Source organism: Maylandia zebra, linkage group LG18, assembly GCF_041146795.1.
Source record: "Maylandia zebra isolate NMK-2024a linkage group LG18, Mzebra_GT3a, whole genome shotgun sequence".
Taxonomy (NCBI): Eukaryota; Metazoa; Chordata; class Actinopteri; order Cichliformes; family Cichlidae; genus Maylandia; species Maylandia zebra.
The window spans coordinates 11,153,190-11,174,290 of NC_135184.1; the positions used below are offsets into that span (position 1 = coordinate 11,153,190).

Below are 21,101 nucleotides of genomic sequence, written 5' to 3' on the forward strand. Positions count from 1 at the left end.
GGGAGCAGTTACTACACTTTAGAGGCACATCTAAGGTATCCAGCACTGACTGAGAACAGGAGTTGCAGCCATCTGCTGTTCAAACTTTTGTTTGTGAGATGTACCCAATCAAACGCAGGCTGACTTAAAGAGATGGGGGAGGGAGCTATAACAACTTATTATGGCTAGAACATGAACTGGGAGGCTACAATACTTTCTTACAAAAGAAGAAGAATTTCTATGAACTGGTATTCATGGAAGTTTCATTTAATTTAGTCCAGAAATACAAATATATAGCTGGATATGAGCATAATAAGTCCAATTTAATGATAATCAGTGAGCTATTGTTCCTTTAATAGTAGCACAAGAGTTTTTAAGTAAATTGAGGTATTTAAAGTAAAACCTTGAACTACTTGGAAGAGCTTTTATTACAAGAAATAACCCAGATAATAGTCTGTTGCAAGTATAACATGATGAGATTTTCTAACATTTGCCTATTTGGGGATTAGTAATTGGCTCTTTAAGAAAAAAAAGAAACTTAGTGTCAACGCAAGAATAAGGACAAGCATAGGCGCTTTTTCAAAGTATTTTATTTTTCAGTCCAGGGAACTTCAGAGTATATTTTTCTAAAAATAGCTGCTTTAATGTGTTCACACCTGGGTTCTCCCCGAAGCAGCTGCAGTCTGCAGGATTCACTGGGGGTTAAGTGCCTTACTCACACTGGACTGCAGTAAATTGTAATTTTCTTTGATGTTGAATTTTATAAGGTGTTGCACATGTCTTCGCTGCAGCACTTCATATTAATGTAGGCGTTCATCTTCAACATTTCGCAGCTGTCCAGATCCATGCATTTCTGGTAATGGCCATCTACGAAAGCCAGATGAAAAGGTTATGTTTCATTTTTTAAACATTTACACAATTCACATACACTCGACAGTCTCCATTATTATACAAGGAATAGTGTCTCTGCTCTATGTGACCTTAGAAAGTTGATCAAAGTCATGCTTTTTTTATATAACATAATTTGCTTCTTGTACTCTTTGCCCCTTTCCCTACTGGAATAAATATAAGATGAGGAACTTACATGGTGCTTTGAGGAAGTTGGCGGAAGCGCACCCATTCTTTTCTGGTTTGCATGTTTCTACAGTGAGTTCACAGCTACCTCCAGCCCTTTTTGGGACACAGCGGTGGCAGTCCAGGGCTTCACCTGAAAACCAAGAAATAGAAAGAAGATTACAGAATAAATTCTGTCATAATGTGGCCGAAATGTATTTTGGGACAAAATAGCATTTACCAAGGATTTAGAAGTTTTAATTTAGATGTTAAAGAGTGGTTTGTGTAGGTTGTAGCTCACTGCAGTGAAGACTTTATAATGAAGAAAATGGTGCTCACTGTTGCACAGCAGCAGAGGTTATGTTTATACAGTGGAGAATCAGTGACAGACTCACCGGCTGTAAATAGCAGGGCGACAGCAAGAGCCAAGACCAACAGCTTCATTGTTCTGTTCAGCATTGCAGCCTATGCAAGATAAAGCACAGGCTTGATAACACGGACACAAAGTGCTTTCAAAACATCAAATTCCAGCACTTTTAATTCATGACATTTACCATGTATTTTAAACTTTTCCCTGTACTGAGTATTGTTTAATGGTCATATAAGACTCTAGAAAGTGACACACTCTTGAGTGAGTATATATAGTTTAATTATATAGTTTGTATATAAATGTGTCCATATATCCCAATGCAGTATTTAAATTTGACAGATCATATATGATCCCAAAACTACATCATTACCTATGTTATATGCATGTTATTAAAAATGTTCCCAAAAAACTGCTGACAAGATCTAAAAGACAAACTGCATTTGTCTGAAAAAAGTCTTTTATATATACACATACATACCTTGCTGTATGTCTGTCTTGGTTTCTCCCAGTGACTGAGAGGACATCGGCTTTCCCTCTTTATATAAACCCTTTCATACTTTGCACTGTCATGGTAACATCCCATTAGGTGCTGTGGCTCTTTTAAGTCTATATACTTAGCATCGCACTCATCCGAGTACACTGTGTTCAGGGGTCATAGTTTCCCAATGCTCAGATGCCCTCATTAAGCACGAGCTGTCCACCTTTTATCCACTGTACAGTCTATAATTCATGAGAATTGCTAATAGCAATGTATGCATTCAGTTCAACCTCATATATCTATTTCTATAAGATACATTTGTACCTCAGGGGAATAAGAGAGAGAAAGAATCAGAAAGAGTCAGACGTACATTGTGTTTGCTTAAGGTGGATCATGTGTGACCTGTAATACCTCTGTTTAAGTGCTCTTTAACCTGTACTGACCAAATTTGATTTGAATCAAAACATTACCAAGGCCCTGACATGAATCGGCTCTTGATATAAATCTAATGAAAGGAAAGTAAAAGGGTGGAACAGCCACTTGCTGTTAAACAATGAAAGGAAATGCCTTTAAGTCCTTCAGAGCTGCTGCTCATGAAACTAAGATATCTTACATAGTGCAAAGTATTACGCACATTCACTTCTACCTACAGTATGTCCACATCAAATTACATCTATTCATAGTTGAAAAGCTGGTGACAAACGTGCTTTACAACCATGCAATAACTTGCATAGCATGCATAGACTGCCTGGTCTAACTCTTGGAAACATTCGTTCGGTTAAAACGCGTGAGCTGCTTTGCACACACTCCTGCCATTAATATTCATTTTAAAATAGGTTCTATCAGCACTTCAAAACAAGATGACAGATTTATTGTTTCCACTGAGCCAACCTTTCACCTCTGCTTTAACTTTCCCTCTCTGTGTTTGTTTTCCTCCCCATCTCCTCCCTCATCTGGACACAGCCCAAATATTACCCTGCAACCCCCTCCGCCTCAGTATAACATCACTCTCAAAGCCCAATCAAAGCAAAATCTCTCTCCCGCTATTGTTTCGTCCTCCCGAGCCAAACTCCAATATCAGCACTGGCACATGTAAGGGAAACTGCCCATGTGGCAAAATATCTAAACCCCCCATTGTTGTGCTTTTGTTGCTTCTCTCTCGCGATACCGCCACACTCTGTGCTGTCCATATATATCTGGGAGTCCAAATTTGTCCACTCCTATACTGTGTGAGTAATTTGGAACAGCCAACAGTGGAAAATGTCTCAGTACTCAGGAAAGGTGAGTACCACAACAAGAATGCAGCCACAGATTTAGGCCAGTGTTTCACAACAAAAGTTAATCACAATCACATTCATCTTGATGACCGGTCCAAACTTAGATGATTTTTTTGCATATCAGTTAGCTAAACTGATATGCAACATTTTTACTGTTTATTAGGAGGAAATACTCAAATCCTCACTGTTGTTATGAATATAGATTGTCTTCTATGAGGGGAAATGTTTCACTGGGAGAAAGCTGGAGATCTGCAGCGACTGTGACAACTTCCAGGACCGAGGGTTCATGAACAGAGTGAACTCTGTCCGTGTGGAGAGCGGGGCCTTCGTCTGCTTCGACCATCCAGACTTCAAGGGCCAACAGTATATTCTGGAGCATGGAGAGTACCCTGAATTCCAGCGCTGGAATGCCCACAATGATCACATGGGATCTTGCAAACCAATCAGGATGGTAAGAGTGTGTGTGTGTGTGTGTGTGTGTGTGTGTGTGTGTGTGTGTGTGTGTGTGTGTGTGTGTGTGTGTGTGTGTGTGTGTGTGTGCGCGCAAAAGATAGAGACCCCAGGGACAGACAAATATTTGGTTGGTTAAAAACACAGGCAGATGGGCACATGTGTGGCCTCATTTGTGCGCCTCTGTTTGTTCAAAGTAATAATGTTGGATCTACTTTTGCATAACAGACATCATCAAAGAAACTTTCAAGTTTTTACATCTGATACTTATGTAATCAGCTTAAAGAACTGCACTTATATTTCATCCTCCACATTTTCTAACCTTTAGATTTCTATAGGTGCAAGTGTTTTGTGCCCACAATACAGCCTCTGTCACATAAAGGAGAAAGCCTTGGTCGTTTGCAGAGAGCTGAAGTCAAACACTGTTGACTCAGCGATCACGCATGTCATTATCCTCCCAGCATGGAGAGCACTACAGGATGGAGCTGTTCGAGGGGGACAACTTCTCTGGCCAGTGCGTGGAGCTGTGTGACGACTGCCCATTTCTCCAAGCACGAGGCCTGACCAAGAACTGCATCAACTCTATCAAAGTTTATGGAGATGGGGCGTACGTATCTTTGAGGCCATTTATAGTTTTTGATTTAACTGAGAGAAGAGCGCATAAGACATGCCCTAAAACATTTCCTTCATTATCCTTAAGTAATGAACTAAACCTTTGTGAAACTGGCCACTTTCGACTGACCTGTTACAAGGTCATTTCACACAATATATTTTCCCACTTGTCTTTTGTTGTACTTAACAAGGCAGATAGTTCCATAAACAGATGTAAGCACAAATACATATGATCTGTATTAATTTTCTGTAGGCGTAGAAAGCAGACAGGTTGGGTTAAAAGAAAAACAAAGGCTAGCATTCAGAGAAAGTCCAGTCTGGCTTACGTGCAGGGCAAACTTTTCTAGGTGCCAGACCAATGACCAATGTGTTGCTCCGTATTAAACCTCACACATAAAAAATTTACAGTCTTTAACAGTGTAACAGCAAAACAGATGTTTTCATCATTTTAATAGGGACTACTTATTAAAAAACACTGACTAAATACAGAAAAATAAAATAAATATTAAAGTAAAGGTGGGAAATAAGTTTAAGAAAATGTGAACATAGTTATCTTGAATGCCAGTCTTTAAAAAGAGAGAAAATGAGAGAAAATGAATTTACTGTGGATCAGAAAAAGAGCAATGTTTGACTGGATCTTCACATGTAATTGGTCAATATTGTTAGTGGCATGAACAAAATTCTGAAGTCTCAGAGGTGGGGCATTCTGGGGCTTTAACAACAATGTTCTGAGGTTCAAAGTCAGCGAAAGGGCCTTTGATAGAGACCAATTAGGGTGTCTGTTTCTCCCACTACTTATACGCTGCCAGTTGTCTCTTCAGTGTTGGTGTTTTATTGGAGGCACCATTACACAACAAGTATTACATTAGAAAGAGTCTATCTCAAAACCAGACTTCTTGAAGCCTCAGCAAATCCAAGCAAAACTATCTACACCGACTGATCTCAGCAAAAGCAAATTAGAAAATGTGTTTTTATGTTTTTAATCTTTAAACATCAACCAAATTAGAATACTGCCCGAAACTGTTTAGTAAGCTGATTTTCTTTGCACTAATTTATTACATGTTTGATCCATTAGCTCTTATTTATTCACTGCTACTGAACAGGTGGGTGTTGTACGAGGAGCCTAACTACCGTGGTCGCATGTACGTCGTGGAAAGAGGAAACTACTGCACCCACATGGAGTGGCAGGCTGAGAACCCCAACATCCAGTCTATTCGCAGGGTTGCAAACTACTTTTAAAACCATCTCACTATCGCTGTCAGTGTGACTGCAGGGAATAGATCGACTACACTGTCAAGTCATCTCACACGTGGCTCTGTGGGGCGATAATAAAGATGAAGAAAATGTTTGGCACTGCTTGTTGTTTTATTTTTGTACTGAATTATTTAAAGGTTCAAATAAAGTAGTGATCCTACAGCATCTTCAATCTTACTTCCATTTATTGTTTTCTTCTATTAATGCACACTTTTTGTGCAGCTCCCAACTTAACCATCGCATTTCATTGTAGACATGGCTACAGGCTATGATTCAGGTAATTGCTTTAAGTGCTGTGCTTTCCCGTAAACTAATGGATATCCTGAATACCACTCCCACGCAGATTAATAGATGTATGTGAATTTTATTTATCCAGGGGGGCAATTAAATTGTTGTAATAGTTTGAAAAAAAGAACTTACTGCCTGATAATCAACTATAGAAAACGCTCTAATGAAAATGTCCAGTCTTTTGGCACCTACACAGGTGAATGGTCTGCAGAGTCAGCACTGAACAGGAGAAACTGTGTGTCCTTCCTACATATACAGTGTATAAATCAAAAGAGAAAGAGAGATTCTGCACAGGGTGGCAAAGCAGCTGTGCCTGCACTTGGGAGCTCTGCTACCACCTAGTGTCATCTATCTATTTTACTGCGGAGTATTGACACTCCGCTCAGGGTGATCTAAGGATCATGGCATAATTAACACCTGAAATTAATCTGCTACATGCTTTGTATGATGTGTATGCTACAATAATAAAAAAAAAAAAAACAGAACAGGAAACACAATTTCCAGTATAAACCTCTTTTTTTTTAAACCTTGTAATTTAATCTGACAATGCACATCACATATCCAATGTATTTTATGCCATCTACAATGCAACACAATAGGTGAAAGGCTGGTATACTTAAACGGATATGTAATTAACAGTCTTTTGTAACACTATGAGCTCATAGTTTCATGCTTTTAATGTGCCACTGCATCATTTCCCACATGTTCTCATTCTTCTACAAATGTCACACCAGGGCTGTGGCCGCTGGACCTTTAATGAGCACTCATGTGCTTTCTCTTCCAACTGTCATGACAACAGAACATTTATCTTTACAAGGTTTCGCTCTTGGCCTCTATTGAGTTACAGGGTCAATACAGGATAGCTTAATGAGGAAATGCTTTGTCTTAAGTTACACTGAATTGGACTAGTTTAAGGGCGATTACCTATGGCTAACCCTATTCCTAAGCCATTTGCTGCATAAATTGGCTGAGTGTCACCAACATGCCATTAGTCAGAATGTCAAAGTAGGAGAAAGAGTAGAGGGGCCGCTGTGGAAGGCTTAATGGCATTTTAACAATGTCACTGTTGATTTTCTGTGATGACGGGACTATTTATTTTGCACAAAAGACCTCAATTTTTAAAAAGTGAGCCTTAAATGCTTGGAAGGAATCTATGCACCTTACTATTAATACACCTTGACTACTTGCTCTAATGGAGGCACACGTTTCCTTTTAAGTAGGGAGTTCATAAAAGAGAAGCTGGATAAGCAATGAACTTTAATCCTTATGAGGGAAATACTTCTCAACTGTCTGTTGACTGTGAAAGTTAATGAACTTACTAATCCTTTGACACAAAAACATGTAAGATCACAAATTGATGGTGTTAAACAATAACATTTTAACATGAGCTATTAGTAGAATATCAGATTTGAACACTCTGGGAGATTATTGTCACACACTTTAAAAAAAGAACAAAAATAAAGGTTGCCAGTACATTATGTAGCACGGTTAGCTCTGTCTTGGTAGCTCTACATATTATATATCTTATATTTAATACTGTGTGATGGTAATTAGAACGAACGCATTTTAAACAGCATTTATGGTAACGTGCTATTCCAAATTAGGTCAGCTATTTTTAGCACCGCAACTTATGCATAAAAGATCATACAGACAGAATTTATTTAAGTACTTGTGGGGCTGCAAAAGCTATTTGTCACACTGACACAGAGGACGACGTGGTGTATTATGCATACAGCAAAAAGAGATAATTCTGCATTTGTACAAGCTTCCTTTCACATTCATAAGCATTAGCTATTAATCCTCAATTTAAAAAAATTCTTTGAAAAAGTCCACACACATTGCATTCTCACCTATACCTTCGGTTGCATTAATCAATTAGCCTCGGAATAATTATGATTATGGTTTAAATGCGAGGCTGTCTGTTAAGAACCAAGGAAGTGGTGGGTTTAAACCAAACCCCGACCGCAGAAAGTGCAAGTCTTGTATCGGCTTCGATTCGGGACACACACCGACGTGGAAAACACACCTCTCTCCGGCATTTGTATTTCTGACGTGATATGTGTAAAAAACAAAAAAAAAAAAAAAAAAATGTGATAGTTATCGACAGGAAGCAAGAATAAAGTCATTTCAGGCGTGTATCTGCGGTGTCGCGTTAAGGTCACTCGCTGGCTGCCTGAATTCCCCTCTTTGTGTTTATACATCCGGGTTTCCCTGTTTGCAGCCCATTCCCCATTTAGAAGCCATTTTGGACACAGATCAGTAACATGCATGTAAACCCCGACCGACCTCCCGACGCAGCGGTGCTACTATTCAAGTGAATAACCTTAAAAAACAACGAGCTTCCATCTCGGGTGTTTTATCGGCTTCCTATTCGGGTTTTGGATCCACTTCCGACGCGAAATGAAGCACCTATTAATGGAATAACAACCTGGCAGTCAATTAATCGCCCCTATCTTTTCTTGCAACATTGTTGCAGCGTCGCGGCTATTGACACGCGCTGTGGCCGTGGTGGTTTAGGCTGCTGGAGGGACCGGAGGCCTGTGGTCGTTTTGATCCTGGACTGATGTTTTGGGCCACCTGAGTTTTAATGTTCGCGACGGAAAGCGGGGGAAATCTCTGCCCTGTATTTAAAGCGGAACATGTCTTTTTCATGGCTGACTTGTTCACTTCTTCTGGGAACTTTATGCGCAGGTAAGCCGCCGTTGTTGGTCCCGAATTTGCAACAGTTTAGTCGAACAGTTCGCCGCGATTATTTTCATTTTTTTCGTGGGAGTGTGAGTAATTTGTTCGCGTTTGAAATTTCGACCCGCGAACGAGTCCGCGGTTGCGAGTTGTTTAAACTTTGTTGGCAGCTCGTTCAGCTGGGATTTTTATTTCCCCTCTACAACCATAATCGCCTTTTCTCCGTTTAGCCCCCTTAAAGACAAATATGTCACACTCGGGATTTTCCCTCATTTAAACGCTCGAATCACACGTAGTATTTTCACAGGAGAATATATCTTATTATTATTTTTTTTATTGTACATGTATCCAAATTTAAAACTGTTGCTCCTTCGCTGTGGCAGGAATAGAAGGCAGCAGCTGCATCAACATCCTGAAACCTTATAGGCTACCTCTCAGGTCTGCACTCTTGTTTGTGGTTACGGGCTCAACAAGAACCTTCTCCAAACACTCTTCCCTCTGTAAGGATTTGTATGAATCGTTGGCGTTTGATTTGGAGAGACGGCAGCTGTTGTCACAAGTCAGGTCTTTGTCGTGAATCGAGGTTATTGTCTCCCACTGCTGAAGTCTCCACAGGGTTTGACTTGGTACCACGTGAAATTGAGCAAGAGGGTTGTTTTTTTCTTTTGTTTGTCGTTTTTTTTGCCAGCGTTTTTAAGCCCATATGGATAATTTTTAATGTCCCAAAACGCATGCAACCCCTCTTCCTAAGCTAGGTATCGCGTCTGTGACTGAACAGAGGGCTTTGAAACAATAATTTCCACTTTAGGTTTTTTTTTTCCTCTAACTGTAATAAAAATTTAATTGAGGCACAGCTTTCTCTTGTGTGTCAGCAGCACTGTGGCTAATGTCTTTATGGTTAATAGATTAGGACTGGCAGTGTACAGTAAGCTGCTTCTGCGGAATTCATGTTGTTGTGGTGTAAAAGCTCAGTAAGTGACAGAGGGAGGGGGTTGGGGAACGATATTGTAGTAAAAGTCCTCGCGGATCATGTGACCGCAGATATCAGAAATGCCATCTCGGTTCAATGAAGCGTTGAGCATCGCTGCTGTGTGTTTTATCCTTTGCTACCTTGCTTACTTCCAACCTTTTTTTTTTTTATATATAATGACTGCGATCTCTGGCCACTGTGTGCATTGCCTGTTTCTTATAATGAAGTCAGTTGTGTGCTGCTGAACAGCAATATGTATGCATGCGTGCCTCTGAGTGTGTGTGTGTGTGTGTGTGTGTGTGTAATGGGTTAGTGGGGGTAATATTGGGGGATGGGCAGGCTCCTATAGGCAGGGATTTAAAGAGACAGGCACCTTTTTTTTTTTTTTTTTTTTTTTTTTTTTTTTTTTAAACCCTCCCCCCCGCTGAACAAAGATTAGGCCTGGATGTCCAAGCTAAATTGTGACTAACATGTACTCCATGTTGTCTGCTTTTGTGTTTGCCACAAACCCAGTTAGGTAAACAATTATTAGGACACGGGATACATATTTTATAAAATTTGCCTCTTTGCAGCACCACAGTTTGAAACGAAGCAATCTGATACAGCTGGAGTTAGAATTTCAGCTTTAAATCAAGGGGTTTAAAAAGAGTGATTGCATTTACAATTTTTATTTGATTTATTTATTTATTTTTTACATTTTCACAGCCTCAGAAGTAACTCAATAATTAACTGATAAGACTTTTGATATCCATAGTTATAGTATAGCTGTTCAGAGGAACTCTCAATTCACAAACCGAAGAGGTGTTAATGCAAATAAAGGAGCCCATTATTTGGCTGACAATAAATAAATAAATACAACAGGGTGTAACTTGAAGAATTGTGGGTGGGAGTGAGAATTGGGTCGAGAAAGAAAGGATGCGCTAGGCAACAGGAAAAAGTCATGCAAGACTATGAGTGACAGTTAAAGTGTTTGACTTCTTTTGTTTTTGAAGATTTTTTTTTTTTTTTTCCCAACATCCAGACATTGAGCTGGGTGTAGGACTCAAGAACAGAAAGGTCATTGAGAATTCCATGACAAATTTCCCAGCTTTAAACAAAAGCCTGGAAAGTTTTGGAACAAAACTCTGGATAAAGCCAAACGTTTACTGGAATGATGGTAAGAGAAGAGGATGGAGAGGAAGGAGGCATCTGTCAAATATGGTTGAGATAGTGGGCGTATCATGCTGCCAGTGAAATCGAGTTGGTGTTTGTTCATAGATATACTATAGAAATACATTTTACACTGAAATTCAGTCAAGTGACTTTGTGCTGTGGAAGTCATTGTGTAGTGTTTCACAATGCAGAATAACAGTGAGCTGAAATGTGTTGCAGAAGCAAGCTCCTTAAGATTCATGTTGATTTCATTCACATGATCTCAGCCCAACTGGGTGTGCTTTTCAATAAAGATAAAAACTGAAGGCCAAAATACCCACAAACAAGCTACAACTGAAGGTGGCTGTAGTCAAGTCCAAATGAAGCATCTAAGGAAGGAAACCTGCTCAGTATTTGGTGTTGTCCATGGATTCCAGACTTCAATGAGTACAAAGAAGTTTTGTGCAAGTACTGGTAAAAACGAATCCATGCATGTTATAATTGTTTGTTCAGCTACTTGAAAATCAAGACCATGTGTTTAGAAACAAAAACAAAACTTAATTCATAAAAGGTTAGTTCAATATTTTATTAAACCCCCTGAAAATCTTAGAGTTCACACTTGAGTCACACCTAGATTGCTTCCTTTCAAATCCATGGTGGTGTGGTAAAGAGACATAATTACTGAAAGTAAGTCACCATCCAAATAATCATGGAACAAACTGACTGCACACGTCTAACATGAAATCCAAGAAGAGAAATGAGAATAATGCCTTTTCATTAAATCATTCACCACTGGAAGACTGACAGCTATTGTAAAAAAAAAAAAAAAAATTACTGTAGTTTATTTTCTTTAGTGTTTCCTGTCAAAGCTCTCAAAGAATGTCTTATCGGTCTTTCCAGATGCGTCTGTAGTCTTTATCTATAGAAAAAGAATGCCGACGTATTCATGCTGCGATTCTTTACCACAGCAGGGCATATCATTGTTTTATAGCTAATTGAATTCTGTAATTTTCCCCTTCTTCTTTTTTAACTTTTTACTCTCTGAAAAGATCTTAGTTAATGTGATTATGCCGAACTTCTATTCAGCACAAGTTTCTTAGCCCACAGGAACTCCCTTTTTACTACAGAGAGCTCCCAAGCTTGGATACGTGCCAGAGTGACGATGGAGGCTCTGCTCGGCGATGTTTCGTCGTGGCACGGAGCGGAGCCTGCGCCATATGTCTGTGCTTCCGCCATTGAGTTTCGATTCATTACGATGTGAGCTGACTGAGACTTTTCTGTCATTCTCAGGGTACAGTCTTGGCGAAGCGGAGACCCGGGAGTGTGTGTACTACAACGATAACTGGCGTTCGGAGAGGACCAACCAGAGCGGCTTCGAGCGTTGCGAGGGGGAAAAGGACAAGCGTCTGCACTGTTATGCCTCCTGGCTCAACTCCTCAGGGACTATCAAACTGGTGAAGAAAGGCTGCTGGCTGGATGACTTCAACTGCTATGACAGGTCGGATAACCGTGCGAGGTCATTCGCTGCTGCGAATTTGCATTTATATTTCATGTACCTGGCTCGCAACCAGACTGACGACTGACTGACATTGAGGACAACAGAAAAGGTTCCCTCAGTACCTGCATATAGTTCAGTGCATCTTTTTGTGCCCCTCTCTCACTCTGCACTGTTAAAGACAAATTTAAAAAATGTTTTTGCCTGCCTTTAGTTTAATAAATGGAAGAGTAATCTCTTTTTTTCACCTCACCCTTTGGTCTCGTGATTTCGCAGAGCAGGCAACCATCTCATGCTCTTTGAATGTTTAAAGGATCTTTTTCATTTAGCCTTGTGATGTTTTAAAAGGTGAATAACAGAGAGAAACCATGGGAAAATATCAGTTGCATGCCATAAAAGCAACCACGTATAACAAGAAAAGGAGATTAACTGTGGTCCAGTTTCATATTGCTTAAGGTGCTGTCAGGCAATCAACCATACAGGTATACCGAGACAATTTTCTTGTGCATGAAGCATAAGATATATTCAGATATTTATATTAGCCACTTATCCAATTCAAGCTCACAGATATTCATCTTCAGACTGCTTGTTTTGTTTGATTAGTTGGCAAAACCTAAAACACATTCACTGTAGAATGATATAAATGTGAGAGCAGTGGCAAATATAGATATTAAGAAGCAGATGCCAGGTAATTTTTAGCAAATCATTTCCAAGTATGGGTGTTTGTGTCGGGGAAGGTTCTCTGCAGCCTACACATATTTGTGCAAAAGCCAGATAGCCTCTGTGAGCAGTGCAGCACACAGTTCAGCCTGATGATGGCAGATACATACTGTGACACGAGGCCACTCAGGATTTTGTACGTGAGGAGGAGAATTTAAAACTAGTCTTTATCAGAAGTCTGCATTGAATTGAGTGCCGCAATCAAACTTTCCAGTTATTAACATGCTATCCACAGCCTTTCCAACAAGCGGGGGTCCTCTTGTGGCATGGAAAGGGGAGCTGGAGAAACGAGAGCTGCGATAATTGATCCTACATGACACAACTGTGTGTGTGTGCTTTAAAATGTGTATTTTATGTGGCTTTTATTATCCTTTCTAATACTTTGGCATAATTTGCTAGATTAATGTGCAGATGTTGTGAGTTGCCAAATGGCAATTAAGTGACTATTTCACTGAGTGTTAGTGTGAAATTTGAGCATTACCAACATGTGACTAAAAGCTAGAGTGGCATATGTAGAAATTGTAGGTTTAGGTACAAGATGCTGAAATCTTCATTTACCCGTGAGCTGCTGAGGGTAATTACAATAGAACCTGGGAAAAAAAAATACATTTGCTGGTCAATTTAATCTGTGTGAAAAGCACCATTAAATGATTGTAGTAATTGAAGAGCAATGGAGCAGGTGGGGAATTTTGAGTACATGAACATTTAGTGTCAATGGTTAATGGGAGGAATATGCAGATGCATAAAGTGTGAGAAATCCTGTGATTCCTCGGAATTGGGAACATCTGCTGTCTTAAGAGGAGTGAAAAGATGAAAAATTGGCTGTAAAAATTATTTTTTTTCCCACCCTAAACACAAAAACTCTATAAATGTAGTCTTTCCTGCCTTATATTTGTTGATACCAGTACAAGTAACCACGCAAAGATGTGCATTAGGTAATCTGTGGCAATATCCGATCCAATTATTAGATTGCGTTGTCTTAGAGTTAATATACAGCAAATACATGAAAACCATAGACTGACACTACTAAACTTTAACAGCCAATAATAATATCAGAAAATGTTTTTGTCCGTTGGGTCTAGAACAGTAACGTTGATGCGCCATCTGTTGTTTTTAGGCAAGAGTGCGTCTCCATGGAGGAAAACCCTCAGGTCTTCTTCTGCTGCTGCGAGGGCAACTACTGCAATGAACGATTCACCCACCTTCCCGACTTGATTGGCAGTGGCAACCGAGGTAAGTGGCAAATGCATCGTATAGATAGTAAAGATCTCTTCTTTCCCACTGTGATTAGTAGGAGTGAATCTGCATTTCAATGAGACTACAAATCTCATTAATATTAATAAATGACGCCATATTTAAGAAGGGGCTATTGGATCTGACCGATTTTGATTATTGGGAATGTATATGTGTGATTCTTCTGGTTCTGGCTTTTTAATCGAGTGGGATAAAACAAAAATTAATCTCTATGTTAACTAATTTCTCATCTTAGAATTGATGTCAGGCAGTCTCTTACCCTGCCAATTTAAAATCAGCTCTCACAGCCTGTGAGGGACAAACGTGATGCTTAACATATCTTATGTGTCATACAGCTGACATGCCGTAATTATTCTGTACCTCCTTGACAGTGAAAATCCAGCCTCCACCCCGAGTACCTTCCCTGCTCAATGTGCTGGTGTACTCCCTGCTGCCTCTCTGTGTGCTGTCCCTGGCCCTCGTTCTGGCCTTGTGGATGTACCGCCACCGCAAACCTCCCTACGGCCATGTAGACCTGAGCGAGGTGAGACGGGCTATGCTCATCTTAGTGTGAGACTTGTAAGGCCATCAGTAACGTAGTCCTGACAAGGATGGAGTGCTTGTCACTTTTGTGTTTTGTAGCACTGAAATTGTTAATGTTTTGAGGTGGATTCAGCAGTAGAATAAGATGTTTTTATTTATTTTTATTTTTTCTGTTCAGGATCCAGGGCCAGCTCCTCCATCTCCCTTGGTGGGTCTGAAACCATTGCAGCTTCTAGAAATCAAAGCTAGGGGGCGCTTTGGTTGCGTTTGGAAGGCCCAGTTAATGAATGAATATGTTGCTGTTAAGATCTTCCCAGTTCAGGTATGTCATTAATTCTGGCTTAAAAATATACGTCATATGCTTCAGTGTATGAAGAGACGCCTTTTTTCTTGTTCTAGATTCCATGTGCGCCTTTTTGTTTTTGACCTCCAGAATGCTTCTTTGCATCTTCAAGCTCTAAAAATAACTCTGGTTTGTGTTTACAGGATAAGCAGTCATGGCAAAATGAGCGCGACATATTCTTGACTCCGGGGATGAGACATGAAAATATCTTGCGTTACATCGCTGCAGAGAAGCACGGAGCCAACATGGAGACAGAGCTGTGGCTTATCACAGAGTTTCATGAAAGGGTGAGAACATATTCTGTCTACATACAGAATGCACACAGACCGATACATCAACCCCAAAGCAAGTTTATGGTGAGGTATACGGCTTTTATGTCGACTAGTACCGCTGGAGGTTTTCCAATATTGAGCGAGCCTCTCTGTTTACCTCAAAACAAGAAAAGAGAATCGCAGCCTTTATTAAAAAGAAGATTTCACCACATATGTCTGATCTGCTGTTCCAGTAAATCCAAAAGCAACAGATCAGGCAGTGCTGCTTAAACTTAAGGCGGTTTGTTTTTTCTAAGCGTGTAGCTTAAAACGTTTGTATTTGATATCAGATATTGCAAGATGTTGTGCATTTGCAGTGATGCTGATATATGAGGACACAATAATTCTAAACACAAGTGGGACTGATTGTTGCAGCACCTTTTTATTCTTGGTATTGATACAAACGTGGTTAGTTGGAGGCATCAGTGCATGTGTCATTGTTTTTTTTTTTTTTTATGGTAAACGTTTAAATTGCTATTTTTGATGTTTTGAAGTATGAAATTGGGTTTCTGTTATATTCTCCCAGACTACAGTATTTGTTGTCAAATGGAAATGAAAGCAATTCCTGCTCCTTGGTGGATTCAGCAACAGCTTTTCGGTTATGCCTACGCCTGAATTCATGCGCAGTTGCTAATCCTTGTTTCATAATCCTTTTGTGTGTGAGCAGGGATCCTTGACAGATCACCTGAAGGGCAACACTGTGACCTGGACAGAGTTGTGTCACATAGCAGAGACCATGTCCCGCGGTTTGGCTTACCTTCACGAGGACATTCCCAGTTACAAGGGAGAGGGGCCTAAACCTACAATTGCACACAGGTAGGAAACTCAGCCTGGATTTCCTCAACTCTCGTTAGTTCACTAAAGATTAAACTGTTGCTTTTGATTTGAACAGAAATCTTAATTTACTGCTGCCCTCTCCTGGTTGTACCTCATTTAATATCTTTACTATGACAGTCTTTGTCTGACTTCTGTGACTAAACCTCCCTCTAATTAAGACATTGTAATGTGAAATTAATTCCCCAGGGACTTCAAGAGCAAGAATGTGTTACTACGAGATGACTTAGCTGCAGTCATTGGTGACTTTGGGCTTGCTGTAAGATTCGAGCCAGGAAAACCTCCTGGGGATACTCATGGACAGGTATGTAATAACTTCACTACTGTTTTTTTTTTTTTTGGGGGGGGGGGGGGGGGGGGGGGGTTGTCTGCATTGGCTCTGTGATGCAATTGTTTGCAGGAGTTTCCTTCTGCTTATTCTTAAGTGGATAAAACCCCCAAATTCATTATCCGTCTAGGTGGGTACGAGGCGTTACATGGCCCCAGAGGTGCTGGAGGGAGCCATCAACTTTCAGCGAGACTCCTTCCTGAGGATAGACATGTACGCTATGGGCTTGGTGCTGTGGGAGCTGGTGTCCCGTTGCTCCGACACAGATGGTGAGTCAACGTGGTGAAGGAATGTGGCTTCACATTCATAGGTGAAAAGGTCACATTGCTTGACCCCGGGCCAGTAAAGATTCGTTTTTGTTTTGTCTGCAAAGCAAATGAAGGGCAAAGCTGCAATGTGGATAAAGTTACTCTTTAAATAGTTTTGAATTTTCAGAAGTCAAAGTACTGCAGTATTTTCTTCTTCTGCGTAACACTTTCCACTCTGTTGCTTTGCTGTCCCTTTGTAGGAACAGTTGGCGAGTACATGCTGCCATTTGAGGATGAAATAGGCCAGCATCCCTCCCTGGAGGATCTGCAGGATGTGGTGGTGCACAAGAAGATGCGTCCAGTCATCAAGGACTCCTGGCTCAAGCATCCTGTGAGTAACAGCATAATAGCTACTGCAGTTTCAGCAGCAATACCAGGAAGTGGTGCATCCTTTTAGTGAAGAGCTCAATGATTTGAGGTTAAAGTTCTTTGAATTTGTTGTGGCTTTGTAACTTTAAAATGAATGGCTTAAATTTGGGGTCATTAATAGAGTTAGAGATTTCTCTGATTTGGGTTTTATATTAAAATTATGAACAGAAGATGGACAAGTTTAGTAAAAATAAGCAAATGCAACTGCCAAAAAGAAAATCCTTATATATTTTGTCTTTTGTGCGTACAGGGGCTGAGCCACATGTGTGAGACCATCGAGGAATGCTGGGACCACGACGCAGAGGCTCGACTGTCTGCAGGTTGTGTCGAGGAGCGCATCGGCCAGATCTCCAGGACAATAGGCAGCACTACCTCAGACAGCCCCATCTCTTTAGTCACGTCTCTCATCAACGAGGACCTACCTCCCAAAGAGTCCAGCACCTGAACGGGTGACACCATCTTTCACCTGAGCTCCTGACTTTTTATTTTTCAAACCCAAACTCAGCAGATTTTCGTGAATATTTAAAAAAACATATATATAAAAAAACAAAAGAAAAACAACAACAAAAAAATACATCTAGCAACTTAAATGCAGCTGCTATTTTATCCCAATACTGGTATTTTTTTTTCCTGTTTTTTAAAGTGTGTGTGCGTGTGTGTGTTTCAAGTCGGATCCTACTAACACATCCATCTGCTGTAGTTGAAGTAGTAATAAGCTATGCGATGGGCACATCTGATAACACCCATGTGTCAAATCTTAAATGTTGTCATTACCTCATGTGTTTCTTTTGTGTTAGTCTATATTGTTTTTTTCTTTTTTTTTTCTTTTTTTTTAAATTACCTCATGGGTTGTCATCGTCGTATTTCGCGTCGTGGTCCTGATCGTCTGCGGCCAAATGAAATGAACCTTTTTGCTCCAAACCTCAGACGACGTGCTGCACACCTCGGAGGAACCGTTTTGAGACTGTTAGACAACAAATACATCTTCCTCAGGGGTTGAAGCTTCTCGATTTTGAAACTCTGAGTGCGCTCCCTTATTTTAAACCTGTGATTTCCTCAAAATGAAAAACGGAAAAAAAAAGTTTCAAAAAACAAAAACCGGAGCACAGCTGTTTTATTGTAAGGGAGGGAGCTAAATGGGAGCTGTATTGGACATTTTGGACTTGGATTTGGGGCAAGTGTCTTGTCCTCGGGGAACTACCTCTCAGGTATTCAGTAGGCTTCTTTGGAACATTTTCTCTAAGTTAAGAGCCGAGCTATCGAGCTAGCTATCATGGACATATTCCTGGATTTTTATTTTAGTTTTTTTATTTGTTTGAATTCAGAGTTACTCCTTTGCCAGTGCCAGGGGCATTGCTGGATGCTGTCTGAAGTTGCAATGTTACACATTCTTAATTTGAACTGTGTGAGTGAGTGTGTGAGTGAATCTGAAATTGATATGATGTGAGATGGATAGAAAGTTTTTAAAGTGAGAGTCATGGGCCATACTTGAGTAAGCAACATGTCTGTTTTTTAATTTCCATGAGTGCGTGTTCAATAGACTCAGTCGGACACCAGTTCCCAGATACCTCAGTCACTGTATGTCATGCAAGGAGAGCTCAAATGGTTGCCTTTTGTCTCAAATGCAATGCCATAGTTGTACCATAACATGAATACCATACATTGAATGTCCGTTATGCTGCTGTGACTATTCCAGGATACTCAAGGATTTGTAGATGTACATGCATTCTTTGTTAATATAACGCTAACATGTGATTACTATCCACGATATAATGTGAGGCTAATATTCTGTTTTTGTGCGTTTTTTATTTTGACTGGGTAAGCCGTCAGGTGCTTACTCCTACAGACTGACCTCAGATATTCTGAAAAGTACCTCAGGCTTTTTCTACATGTATATCAAATTGTGTTATGTATTTTATTGTGTTTTTGGTAGTTGAGATATTTTATTGCTGGTTGGGCCTCTTGTCTGTTGAGATTGAGATTTGATTTGATTTTTTTTGTTTTTTTTAGGAGTCTGACCAGTTTTCATGGTGTTAATTCTCTACAAATCTAAAAGAAGATGGGCAGATTTATGTAAATATGGGTGTACACACAGATGGCGAACACTGCTCAGTGATTTTTGGGGTGGGGTTTTTTTTCTGCGCTCTCTTTTTTTTTTTTTTTAAATAACACAAAATCAGGGCATTAATGTTCTCATTTTGCAGAAATGGAAGAGATTTCTCAGTTCCACCTCTATATATTTAAATAATTTTTATAACTAGCCCTGCATAATAATTGTTTTTCTTTTGGTAGAGAGTGGCGGTTACTGATTTCAGTGAATTTCAGTGAATAATGGTATCGGTCCCTCTGGATCAGAAGCTGTGTGGGTTGCACTTTGCATTATAGAGCTCAGTGTGTATATTATCAAGAACAAACAGAAAAAAACATACAGATTCCTTTTGTGATTTGGCTTCCTGTTTTGAACAGTATTGCCTCAATATTAACCTGCTGGTGTGATGTTCAGACTTGTTTAGTGCTAGTTTAGCCACATTGGACAACACACAGGCTCATCTGTTGTACGTTGATTAGTGCTGTGGAAAGATGGTGATTTTTAACAGTGATCTGTAATGCTTGCCGATGTGCAGTTTTGGTAAAGGACACTAGAAAAAAAATATCAGTCGAAATGGAACAATTACTTAACATTTTTAAAGTGTTTGGAGATCATCGTGTTTGTACCTACATTGATCGACTGATGATGCAGCACCATTGGGAGTCATGTGAGCGGTGGCATGTGCATGGTCCGAGGGTCCAGCAATATTTATTATACAGCAATAGTCTAAGTCTATCATAGTTTAAGACATTTAAACTCAGCTGTGACTTAGCAGGTTTCTTCTGCAGATCAATAAACTACATCTCATCACACCTGGACCATGTCCTGACGGCGTGGATGCGCTAAAGTCTCCTGATAAGTTGGGGGGGGGAAATGCTGACGGTTGCATTTTTAATGTGAACTGAGCATGGCCCAGGTGCTTTCACGAATTGTGCCAGAAATAAAACGGCAGTCGCGTAGGGGATATCTGCTGCGGTCTGTTGTTACCTCCAAATGCTGTCTTACACCCAGCTCTTCTGAACAGAAAAACCAGTTACCTCATGCAGTACCTCATTAGTAACACTAACATGGAGTCAGCCTCATCTTCAACAAAAAGAAAAGAAAAAATGTATCAATTATTGCGTGTGTATATATCTATATATACATATATATATTTGACAAATGTAAAGGTTTTCTTCCTTTTCATGTGTGAATCCCGTGAAAGAAATCTTTTTTTGTTTTTTAAAGTTCACAGTCAACATTGTTCATTTCTTGTCGTGTGGATGGATGTTTGACTGAATTGTGTGACTTTCCCTGTTTATGTGAACTGTGTGTGTGGGGTGTATGTTGGTTGATGATTTCACTAAAACAGTACGAATGGTAATTTTATCTGTGAAACAAAATGCTTAGAAATATAAACTAGATGAGAATAGTCATCCTTTTGTATATGAAAATAAAGACAAATCTTGATTAACCATTACTGGGTAAATGGAGTTCTTTGCATGTCTCTCACTGCTTTCAATACTGTCTGTCACTTGAGACAACAAAAAGATTAAAATCAAATAAAAGTGCTGTGAATATTTAATGGTAGAAGGGGGAAAAAAATACGTGCACTATGCCTAAAGACTGTAAGACCGTTCAGGGTTTTTTGTGGCTGCATAAATCCACTAGATGGCAGCAATGGTGCTACTAGTTTGAACTGGTTCATTTGCAACATTTCAAGCTCAAGAGTACAGTCTGGCTTGAGTTCACAGTGAATGCTGGTATCGCTTTCCGTTAAATCATTGGCGTACGTTTTAGTTATTTTTGCGGCAATTGTGGAAGAAATTAATAAATGGACGCTCACATGATTTGTAACTCTTGCAATATTTTATAATACAACAGTAAATACAAAGCGTTAAACGTCACCAAATGTTGCCATGTATCTGATTCTAGGAAAAGCCAGAAAGTCACTACCGCATTCAGTCATCCGTATAATCTGGCTTCAGCTCATTCCTATAATGAG

The 21,101-nt window shown here is 39.9% G+C and overlaps 3 protein-coding genes across 3 annotated transcripts; 2 read left to right on the forward strand and 1 right to left on the reverse strand.

Moving 5' to 3' along the window:
• Positions 1–549: 549 nt before the first annotated feature.
• ly97.3 (lymphocyte antigen 97, tandem duplicate 3) lies at positions 550–2,006 on the reverse strand. The gene is made up of 4 exons (XM_012920201.4): positions 1,881–2,006; positions 1,428–1,497; positions 1,064–1,186; positions 550–846 (listed from the first exon to the last, which is right to left on the reverse strand). Exons 1-4 carry the CDS (start codon positions 1,983–1,985, stop codon positions 740–742), a joined length of 405 nt encoding a protein of 134 aa, XP_012775655.2. The 5' UTR covers positions 1,986–2,006; the 3' UTR covers positions 550–739.
• Positions 2,007–3,058: 1,052 nt separating this feature from the next.
• On the forward strand, positions 3,059–5,638 carry LOC101465094 (gamma-crystallin N-A). The gene is made up of 4 exons (XM_004555282.3): positions 3,059–3,161; positions 3,360–3,608; positions 4,069–4,214; positions 5,323–5,638. Exons 1-4 carry the CDS (start codon positions 3,141–3,143, stop codon positions 5,456–5,458), a joined length of 552 nt encoding a protein of 183 aa, XP_004555339.1. The 5' UTR covers positions 3,059–3,140; the 3' UTR covers positions 5,459–5,638.
• Positions 5,639–7,948: 2,310 nt separating this feature from the next.
• LOC101465379 (activin receptor type-2B) lies at positions 7,949–20,573 on the forward strand. The gene is made up of 11 exons (XM_004555283.5): positions 7,949–8,452; positions 11,835–12,042; positions 13,877–13,992; positions 14,385–14,536; positions 14,714–14,857; positions 15,022–15,165; positions 15,857–16,005; positions 16,213–16,327; positions 16,482–16,620; positions 16,860–16,990; positions 17,279–20,573. Exons 1-11 carry the CDS (start codon positions 8,401–8,403, stop codon positions 17,471–17,473), a joined length of 1,545 nt encoding a protein of 514 aa, XP_004555340.1. The 5' UTR covers positions 7,949–8,400; the 3' UTR covers positions 17,474–20,573.
• Positions 20,574–21,101: the final 528 nt, after the last annotated feature.